The 12030-nt window shown below is 27.0% G+C and overlaps 1 protein-coding gene across 1 annotated transcript; it reads right to left on the bottom strand.

Annotated features, from left to right (window-relative positions):
- Positions 1-8103: 8103 nt before the first annotated feature.
- On the bottom strand, positions 8104-8779 carry LOC114194907. Its single transcript, XM_028085536.1, has one exon. The coding sequence runs from the start codon at positions 8725-8727 to the stop codon at positions 8284-8286; it is 444 nt and encodes a 147-aa protein (XP_027941337.1). The 5' UTR covers positions 8728-8779; the 3' UTR covers positions 8104-8283.
- Between the last annotated feature and the right edge of the window lie 3251 nt (positions 8780-12030).

The raw sequence follows: 12030 nt of genomic DNA, 5'->3' as shown, positions 1-12030 counted from the left end.
ATTTTCAATATGAGATGAGGAAGAGAACCAGAAAAATGATAAACAAAATGAAAATTTACATTGAATTTCTTATTTTTCTACATAAAACGAATTATTCATGTTATTTCTACGTGATGATCTGATTTGTTTTATGTTAAAAATAAAATATTCAATGTAAATTATTTTTACTAATTCTTTATAAATATTTTATCACACTTTTTTAAATTAAATATTTTTACTTTTAGACATAAATTAAAAGTTAAATGAAGTTAAAGAATACTTTTGTGTTAAAGACATTGTTACTTTGAATGTCATATTTAAGAGGATAACATCTACTTCTAGTTTTATTAACATTGTGTATAAGATTTCATAAAACATAAAAATAAAAAATAAAAAATCTAACTATTCAATATGCATACCTACAAAACCACTATTCTCGTTTAAAAAATTATTTAGTCACTAGAACTAAGTGATAACATATACCGGCGCATGTAAGCTGGACGGTAAAATGGAATGTTTTAAATTGCCCATGCATAATTAAAGCTTTGAGTTTATAAGTTTTAATAAGCATTAAATAAGTATAAAATTTGCACATTGCCAAAATTTGATTATTAAAATAAATAAATATGAAAAATATAGTAAAAATTTAGAAAACATTCATCCAAGTGCAAATTTAATATATTTATGTCATATTAGCTTCGAATTTTGAAGACAAACATTTAAAGATTTTGATTAAAGAGTGATTATTGTTTAATATATTATGATTATTTTTTTATCAATAAGTTTTTTTAAATATATAACGTCTATAGGTTCTTATATCTATAACAATATATAAAGATAATTTCCTTTTATGTGTTCACATTTTATAATACCAATTTTATCTTTAATTATTTTATAAATAATTTACTTTTAATTGTTATTCTAAAAACCTATTTTATCTTAAACCATTATTTTAAAAACTTCTTTTGTCTTAAACCATTATTTCAAAAACTCATTTTATACATATCTTTTTTTTTTTTAATTTTCATTTAACAATTATTTTAAAAATTAATTATATATTTGTTATTAATCTTAACTTAAATTTTTTGAAAATTAAAATACAAACATACAGGCGCGACATTGCTTATACGTTCGCTAGTCTTTTTAAAAAAATTTATTATATAAATAAGTTAACTAATTTAATTTTGATTGATATAGTTTAATATTATATATATATATATATATATATATATATATATATATATATATATATATATATATATATTATGTTTCATAAAATGTAATTTTCATATGAAAACAAATATAACCTTTATTTATTAAGTTTATTTTGGTGATATTTAATTAAATTTAAAATTTATTTAAAAGATTATAATAAATTAGATAAATTTATCGTATACTCGTTACTATATTTCCTTTACTTATATGTTCAATATTCTCAACATAAAATAACTTTTGTATATGAAGTCTCCTATTAACAAAAATATATATATAGATGATGGGATTTTTATTAGATTAAGTTAGATTTTTCTTTTTATAAATGTGTAAACAATAGTTTTTTTTTTTTTATTTATTGCAAGCGTCTTTATTAAAGATCTAAAAAAACATGGATTGTTTTTCTTGTTCTACTATATTTCCTTTCATTTTTGTGTTTTTTTATCTTCGTCGAAACATGTAAGCTCATTTTACGAATGCAAAAAAACAAAATGGACGACTTAAAAATGGATTGTTCTCATATTATTAAACAGGTTAAATATGAAAAATTACATTAATTATATTTTCAGTGATGGTGAATATATTTCATTTTTAACAATGTATTTTTTAACTGATAATTTTAAATTTAAAGCCCCAATTCAATCTTAAAAATTTAACTCATCCTCAATTAAATGTAACATACGATCAAAGAATAGATCTGTGACTACTTGATCTCATGATTTCGTAATTTAAAAGATTTATATCTACATATATATATATATATATATAGAGAGAGAGAGAGAGAGAGAAGTCAAAACATTGATATTTTTTTAAATATTAATTTTCATATAAGCTATCGAAAAGAATGAATAAATTACAAAAAAAAAGTTATTTTTTTCTTAAAAGTAAAAATGAAACACAAGAAACATTTGCCAAACTAAATTAAATGACCCTTGTTATTTAGCCTTTTTCATCCACTTTAATCACACAAAAAAAAATGTAATTGTAGTTTTAACTTTTTAATAAAAAATTTATTAACTTCAACTTTCATTGTTCTAAAAAAAATCTAATTTGAATGGATGCCATGTCTAATTGCAATCTTAGAGAGTCAAGCATATGCTTTTTAAATCAAAGGGCATTTTTTTTTTCTTTATCTACATTTCGATATTTAATCCTATTAACGAGGACTTGTTGACTCTTCACAGCCACAAGCTCAAAAAGTATTTGTTTGAAAGTGTTATTTTCAGAAAACGGAAAGGATGATATTTTTCAACGAAAAAAGTTATATAATATTGACTGAAGAAAGATAATAGTTTATACTATTTTTTTAATTTAAAATAATTTTTATAAAAGATAATATCATTAATTAATTTTTATAAAATAATAAATAAATACGATAAAAAATTATAATTATATATATTTTAAATTAAAAGACCAAATAAAATTTAATAAGAGACAAAACATTTATCAAAATTGTAAACGTTAATCTTACCTGGTTGATAAATTTTAAAAGTACGTTAAAAAAAACAAATATTTAAATTAAAAACTATTTTAAATGTATGTTAAAAAAATTTTAAATGTATGTTTAGTTTAGTTTTTAAATTATAATGAAATCTTTGTTTTTTGTCATTAATAAAAAATTTGATACATGATTTGTTTAAAATCACACAAAAACAGAGATAACTAATAACAATTGAAATTTAACATAAATCTTTCATCTTTTAACATCAATATATGTTAGATGGTGATAAAAAAATTATGTTAGTTACAATGAATTATTATATTACAGTAAATAAAATATATTTGTACAATTATAATGATAAAATTACACGTATAATAAAGAGTAAAAAAAATTAATATATAAAATATCAAAATAGTATTATACATGATAAACATAAACAACAAATAAAAATATTAAAATTAATAATAAAATGGAAACAATTTTATAGGCCAATGAAATCACATAAAAAAATAAATAAATAGTTAAAGATATGATAAGATAATAATTTTTACCAATTGAGAGATAATAATTTCTTTTACCAAAACAAAAATTAATAATTATAATAAAAAAATAAAAAATATTTTTTATATTATTTAGTAACTGAAATTAGTAAATAACTCATATAAAAATAAAACATATAATCAAAGGAATATTAATATAAGTGTAAATGAAGAATTAGTTTTTATGTAATTTTGTCAAACTTTAAGAATGAGTGGCATAATTTACTCTTTTTCTTTGTATTAATCTAATCTAAACAAAACTAAATGTCATTTAATCTTTGAAGGAAATGACATTTGGATCTACGAGCACCTCTGAAACAGGATCCTAAGAAATCATAAGGAAAAACATATAAAAGAAGATACCCGTTAAGTGGAGCCCACAAAAAAGTAGCACTTGGTAGTAGAGCCCGAAGGTGGGCCAGAACGTGGGCCTAACGGTGTCGTAACGTGGGTTAAAAAAGGACCGTGCAAAGACAGTAAGGCGCCATTAAGTTGCTAAATTTGTCCATAAGAATGAAAAGTGACGTCAAGAAAAAATGCACAGTAATCACTACAAACATCTCTCTATTCTAATTTAAAAGGGTTTTAAGATCGGTGTGAGTAATACTTACTTATATATTTTTTCAATTAATTTAAAAAATAATTAAATGGTACCTTCAACAAACCAAACATGTTGATAAAATTGTTACAAATTAGAGTCATCAAGAATCATTAATCCTGTGAGTCAACACAGTCTATTATTATGGTTTCGAGTCGTGTTAAATTAAAAAGATTATGTGAATTTTAGCATCTTTCAAAAATAAGTCGATCTATTAAGAATTTAACTTATTTAAGTTAAATCCATAATGAGTCGGATTGACTTACCAATCTAAATATAAAAAATAAAATAAAATACTACACTCTTAATCTTATAGAGCCTAAAATACAAACAATGTTTTTGTTTTGTTTTAAAATTTTGGTAGAGAGAGGTCTATATCTATGACACTTCATTTACTCTTTACATTTGTATTTTGTTTATATAGAAGTTTAAGCTTTAAGATGAATATATTGAATTAACTTTTGAAGTTATTTAGATTTTATTTATAATTATGATTTAGTTTTATTGAGAAAATGATTTATTTGTTGTCTAAAATAAGAAAAAATAAATTTCTGAGATAGGTTTTGACTTTTTAGTTTTTGGTTTCATATTAAAAAAGTGTTAGATTTAAGAGAAAACAAATGTAATTTTTTTTAATTAAGTAAGCAAATTCGTTTAATCCACCAACCTGTGGGTTCAACTGGACTCAAATTTCTTGAGCTCACTAATAAGTAAGTCAAGTTAGATTGAGTCACTAAGTCACCAACTCGTAGTAAGACAGGTCGAACCAGGACAATTCATTTTGACAACTCTATAAAAAAATTATTCAAGACTTTATTAAGTTGACAAGGATCTCAATATATCGTAATCTCTTTGATATATTTATGAAGGTTATCTTTACGGTCAAATTCATACACCTTTTATATTTAACTTACATAATTGAATATTAAGTTTATCATGAACTTGGTGGTAGACACTAACAGTTTTGATTGTTAAGACATGCTAGGTTTTTCAAAAACAATGTGGTGATTTGTTTATATTGTCCCAAAAACAAAATATTTAAGAAGTTTGATTGTTAAGATATGCTAAGTTTTTCAAAAACAATGTGGTGATTTGTTTATATTGCCCCAGAAACCAAATATTTAAGAAGTATTTATCATACAGTGAAAAGTTATGGTTCGACCATTGTGAAATCAACTATGAGCTTTTATTACCTTTTAGCATGATTTTTCTAACTATCAATTCTATTAAAGTGAGTTTTATCTCAAACAAATTATGAAGTTTCTTATAGATGTTTGTTGTGTGATTTATGTAGTTAAATGATTATAAGTTTAAATATAATTTTTGTCCCTAATTGTTATAGCAAATTGTGTTTTTCTCCCATACTAAAACATAAAGAATTTTGTTTTTATACTTTATGAGAGACATGTAAAATATCTCTTATCGTCGTTTATTGGGAGAACGTATTACCTTACTTTCATAAAGTGCAAGACTAAATATTTATAATTTAGTTTAGAGACGAAACACATTTTTTTTATGAAAATTTGGAGACAAGTAATACTTTCCATTAATTATAATTATTAGTACAATATATAGACATTATTTATGAATTACTTAACTTCCTTTAAGTTACTACTTTAGTACATGTGAGAACGTTTATAATATATGAAATTTTCTCTTTAAATATACGAGTCTATATAAAATTTAGACACCATATAAAATTGTAAAATATAAGTTTATAGGTCCCAAAACATTAAAATCTTAGATTTATGAATTTTTTTACTTATTTATTGTTTAATTTACTCATTTTTATCTAAGAATGAGTTCCAACTCACTCTAACGTTCTAACTTTCTACCATAAACCTTAAATTTCTATTTTACTTCACAATATTTTGTTCATAATACAATATTCTATTATATGAAAAAAAGTTTATGACACTAATGAGATCTAAGTCTAATCACATAAGACACTAATACTACTTTCAATTTAAAATATTAAACATTAAGACAATGAGTTTATGGATATTTATTCTTATATTGTGTTCTATTTTTTCATTTTTGATCGATGTGAGACTTAGACTCATACTTGAATTGCTAACCGTCGCTAACCGTTACTGGTTTTAATAAACTTTAGACAACAAAATAATATACCACTATCTTCGTATAATTAACAGAAGGTTTAAGTTGGAAGTTGGGGAGTTAATATAATAGAGGGGAAAAAAGTATTTGGAGGTTGTTGATGGACATGGTTGGTGGGAAGTAGACTCATGTCATAAAACAGGGTTGCCAAAACCTCATGTCCACAAATTACACCACACACACCTGAAAGCGAAATGCAAAAAAACAAAACACCTTTCCAAATTTTAACCAATCCATCTTTTTCACATCAACTTCTAAATCGTTTTTCCACTGAAAAAAATAATACAACATATATAAATCAAATTTACCTCACGTGTAATCATTTAGTAACTCTTTTTTCCCGTTGTGTCTTGATCCGCATTTATAATGAGCAATATTTTTTTTTCATAATTAATAATTATTTTTTATTAAAATAATTTTAATTAGTTTTACAGATAAAAAAAATAATATTAATATTATAGTTAAAGTACAATAGTAACATGTCACTTTAAAAATCTATATAAAGAGGATTTTCTCCTTTGTGTTCACATTTCAAAATATAAATTTTACCCTTTAAAATATAATTATTTATTAAATTTTTGAAAATTGACTGTCACTTTTACAAGTTTTTTTAAAAAATCGTCTATCTTTACTTCTTCTCTTTTTCTGTATTTATCAACGGTTATTCTCTCATCTGTTTCGATATATTTCACTTTATTTTTAATAAATATAATTTTATTTTATATATTAACTTAAAACATTACATTATCATCATCTACTAATATAATATCACGCTATATTTAAAAAATGCGTACACACAGGCGCGACAACACCTGTGTGTACGCTAGTAAGTATAAATTTGTTAACTTAAAAATGCACAAAAATATATTTCAGATCCGAGAACTAAAATCATTATCTTATATACAATGATTATATATAATAATAATAATAATAATAAAAAACTCACATAAACAACATGATAAATGATAAATGGATTAAAAAAGAAGAATATTTAATTTTATAAACGATGAATGATGTATGGATTGAAAAAAGAAAAAATTTAATTTCATAAACGAACCAGCAAAATAACCCGCCCAACCTTACCTTTAGTTTGTGCGGGTTGTGGGTATGTGCGGGATGGACCTATGGAGTCTAATAAGTTCAACCTCCCAATCCGTCCTGTATATTTTATTTTATGCGGATCAGTCCACCTTGAATTGTGGTCCCCACCTACATAATATATTTTAATTTTTTATATTCTTCCATTTTCTTTTTGTTTTTCTGGGTGAGATCACATCCTTTTTCTTCAAACTTAAACTTATCCTCCACGTACTGAAAAGATTCTCATTTGTCCTTTGCCCTTTGTCCATTCCATCAATCCCAATCCACAAACAGAGACATCCTGAAATCAAGACAAATATTACTCAACGTTTATCTATATTCGTCAATTTTACATATTTTTTCATGCATGTGTTAAGGTAATAAGGGCCTTTGTCATGTAAACATATACATAAGTTATAAAATTCCTACTCATTGACTTATTTATACATAGGATAATTATAATTTATGAACAAATATTTACGTTGAAACACTCATTTAAATACATCCTTAGTATTTATCAAAACACGACACGTATAATAAAATATTTTATATAGTAAACAATATTCACATTAGCAATTGAAAAAACTTACACTGTCATTAAATTAAATTAAAAAGCATCACATATGATATTCTTGTTAACTTTTATTTATTTTAAAACACATGTCGATAAGGTTTCTAACTAACTAGTTGAAAATGTAACGCTAATAACGTAAATAAATTGGCCTTGTCGGTTTATATTATATTTGCAAGTAAAAAGGTGAAATTGAAAGCGCATTTTATTACTTAATATGTCCCTGAATACAATATATTTAAAATAAATTCATATTTATTAAGAAAATAGTTCATTTATTTATAAGAAATTCAGTTTTTATAATTTTAATAAGTTTAGAAATTGTCCTTAATGTATGAATACAGAGGTAACGAATTTTTTTTTTTTTAAAACTAAACTCCTTTCTTCAATATTCACAAGAGAGAAAAAAATTTATAGAAAAATTATTTCGGTAAAAAATAATTAGAAATAGTTTTATAGAAAAATGAAAACAACTTCTTATATTTAGAGACTGAAGAATAGTAGACTGTAAGAAATTCTGTATTGTTCTCTTCTTCACTCAAGGCCCAACGGGCCTCTGCAAGCCTTTTTGGGTCCAAGATTCTGTTATGGATTAAAATTATTTTATTGGGTCATGAATTAATGGGCTGAACAACCACGATGATAGTCAAACTTTTAAACTTTTAAATTTACACGACATATATTCAAACTTTTAAATTTACAAAAAATAATCAATAACCACAATGATCTTCACCACCTGTTTCGTTCATGTTGAGGTCTTAGAAGTGACGATGGAGTCTCGCGTGTCTCTTATCTTGAGTTTGAGCACCTTTGACCAAAACCCATCTTTCTTCCTTCCACTCACATCCCTCTCTCTCCCTCTGCTCTTCGAACCAAACGCATGCGACTTGCTCTTCTTCAAGTTCAAGCCCTGCACGCTCGAACCAGATTCCGCCGCCACCAGCGAAGCGTTTCGCCGGAACCGTGGTTTACGGTGGCCACCACCGCGACTCGAAGAAAAAGATTGATGAGGAGATGCAGGCGATTGAGGAGAAAAACAAAGAGGGTCAATAATAGGGTTGGTGCTGTATAACTGCGAGAGTTTTTCCCTCAAACAAGATGAACAAACACCAGGTGATTGCTTATCGTGTGGGTGCTCCTTGCACCCTCCCCTTGTTGTTGTTTCGAACACCATTTCGCAACGTTTCATCGCTTTCCTCTCCCTTCCAATTTGTGAAAACCTACATTACGTGCTTCATTTATAAGAGAGAAATTCAGTGGTCAGAGATGCAATGTAGGGCAATTCCATACCTAATACACAACACGTGCACGGATTTGTAGTCGTGTACGACGAAAGTTCCTGCGTTGTCTTAAATATTATTCTTAGCAAGAAAATATGTTAACAGTTTTTGTTTTTGATAAACCAATAAGGTCAAACGAAAATTATTGGTGTCTGTATTAAAAAATTTAAGTTGTTGGTATTAAGTATCGTATATGTGAGAACGAGATTGTTGTGTTTGACTGTGTTCAATTTAATCCACCTTCTCGATGTGTGTATTAAGAGCTAATATATTGGTCCAATGGGCAACTGAAAATGACGTGCAACTGTTCATTCAGTTCTCTGTCTATGTTTGTTGTTTTCTCTTTCTCTTTATACTCTGTCTATTATAATTTCATTTATTTATTCTTTATTATTGCTTCCTTTTCCTTTGTAGCTCCTCAATGTAGCTTTCGAGCAATTTCCAAGAAGCTTGAAAATGTATCATGGTTGTTTGTTAGTGCTAAGTTTTCTGTTGAAGATGGCTGATATGTTCTATTTGGTTAGATTTTGTGATTTATGTTTGAACTGGGATGCTGATTTATTTGGTCAAGTATTCATCTTCACTTACACGCAGAGCTGAAAGTGGAATCTAAAGTCAGGGGAGCTTTCTTTTATTTTACCGCCTTTAGTGCCATATTTATTTTGTCAAGCATTGATTTCCAGTTATCGTGTATAACTTGTTACCAAATCAGTGTATGACAAAGATCTTATATAAACTTTCTTTTATGTCTGTCAATCAATTGTGAATGCTGCATCATATATTTATGAACATATAATTCAATTCAATCATATCACTCTAATATTGTTCGGTAAGAACACTGAATTAATTATTTATGTCAACATGCATATCCTTGCACTGGCCCTCTAAAGTTTACTAAATTTAGAGTAGACAAACCTGACAGTGGTAGTGAGCATGTTCTCATCCAACATCTGCAGTTCACTAATTTTTGGTTTTAAGCTTAAACATGAGGTTGACTATCTCAATATATTATCAAAATGAGTTGTGTCTGTACATGACTTCTGGATAGTATTGGAAAACTGTTAAATCAGTCTGTTGATTATACTATTTGCTACGAATGTGCTATGCCTCATTTTCTGTTGTATATAACAAATTCAATGTTATCATGCAGCAAATTATTTTTATTTTAGGAGGACTTCCAACTTATGTGCTTCAGAAAGCTGCTGCCAAGTCTAAAGAGTTTGAGGCTAGTTATGGTAAAAGCAGAAAGGTGTCTTCTGAAACAAACTCGACCAATGAAAATTGGGTCGACGAGATATCAGCTATCATACAATTGACCAAAGTTGCATTCTTTGTTGTCTTTATTGGTGAAAGGTAAAGTATCATGACGGGTATTTCTGGCCCTGCATGTATAATGATTTGTGCTCTCGTATACTTAATGGAGTTTTCTTTGTCTTTACTTTTCAAGATTAAAAATTATGAATTAAAAACACAATAATGACCTGTTATCTCTTCGGTCTTCGAAGTGTTCAACTTATGTTCCTGTTATTTTTGGACTTGGATTCTGTCGAATGAAATTTGTACTCTGCAGTTTTAATTTTGGTTTGCTCTTTCATGGGTCCATCAATGTTAGTTTTAATCCTTTGTGGATTATGACGGCCAAACTTTTAATCCTTTGTATGGCTTGCTAGATGTTAAAGATATAGCATAGAATTTGGCCTTAGATTCATGTTACCTGCTGCTAAGTAATGGGAAGCTATAGGTAGGCTATTTATTTGTATTATTGTGGTTGTTTCATAAGTTATGTGTTTACCAAGTACCCGTGTTCTTCATGTAAATATGATTGAATTGCTTACAAACCTGATGATAGAGGTAAACTTACTCATTATGATATACTTTTATGTTGAATAGTGCAAAAATTTCCTTCAGGTCAATATTAATATTTGGTAACATTCAGTTATTAATGACTAGCTTGTACAAACAGCAGGAGCAACTTGTTATTGTAGCAGTCTATGGAGGATAATTTGTAAGAGGCTTCAAATTCATCAAGAGGTCCTTCATGAAAGGAGTGTTTGTGCCATGAGTAATTCGTAGTATTTGTGCCATAAAAATAGAATAATCTGTAGGAGAAGAGTCTCTGAGGAAGTAATATCGTTGCTAGTTTGTTATTTGAATAGATATTTAGACTGGCACCTGCTGTTCTATCAAACTAGATCAAAAATTCAATTCAACATTACAAATAACGTGTATTTACAACAAACTCATAATATTATGGGTTAAAACGTCTCCTTCAACTAAAGCAATAGATTGATTTGAATATAAGCAAAAGTTACAAGCATCTCGATTGTCATCATTGGGCCTTAGCTATTGAGATCTCACCCAATCAACACCTAAGGAATCGTTCTCTAGAGATTCATTATTCACTCGAGGCAATTCCAACCTAAAACCTCTAAAAATGGACAAGAAAATTCAAACACCAAAACTGACAGAAGGTGGCTGCTAGTGAAACTAATTGTAACTCTAAGAAAGCTAATAGAGGAAATTTCATTATATCTTTGGGTTGTGTTCATAAGCTTATGAATTTTCATATTTCATTGATTGACGTGATTCGGAGGTTATTTTCCATACTTCCATCATTTTGTATGAATATGTATAAGTTTAAGTATAGTTGTACACTTGTAGCAGAGTTAGAGAGTAACAAACATGGAACAGCTGCTTCACTGTGAAAACAATTAAGAGACGAAGCTAAGTAGGTGCCAGTTCTGTATAAGATAAAATAATGGTAAATGTAACAAATTAAAACAGGAAGCAGTGTCAAGGCAAATTTGTCTGATGTTCAAGCAAACCGAAGGTGATTCAACAATACAATTGGGATTTGGGGCCAACCATTTTGACTTTACCCATATTTAGGTTGAATTTATCATCATTAACCATTTGAATCTATCATTTATCAAAAAAACAAAAAACATTTATTTAAGTTCACACATTCGTTTGTATCTTTGAACTAACAATCTTATTGAAACCACACCTACACGGAAATCTTGAAACACAAAAAAATCTTATAGTACCTACTTTTCCTCAAAAAAAGGGCTGCATGAGTCTTGACTTTTAGTATTAATAATCAGAAAAGTCTCATATCTTAATTTTTCAATGGATTAGTAGAATGGCATCGTCAGAGTCAAATTCACATAAACAATATCTTATATCTAAAACAAGTAGGTCTAAATCCTCAT

Source organism: Vigna unguiculata, chromosome 1 (genome assembly GCF_004118075.2).
Source record: "Vigna unguiculata cultivar IT97K-499-35 chromosome 1, ASM411807v1, whole genome shotgun sequence".
NCBI lineage: Eukaryota > Viridiplantae > Streptophyta > Magnoliopsida > Fabales > Fabaceae > Vigna > Vigna unguiculata.
This window is presented reverse-complemented; position numbering and strand designations above follow the sequence as displayed.

What these genes read in the sequence shown, in the direction of transcription:
- LOC114194907 (XM_028085536.1), bottom strand. Translation starts at nt 8,727, where the DNA reads ATGAAACGTTGCGAAATGGTGTTCGAAACAACAACAAGGGGAGGGTGC.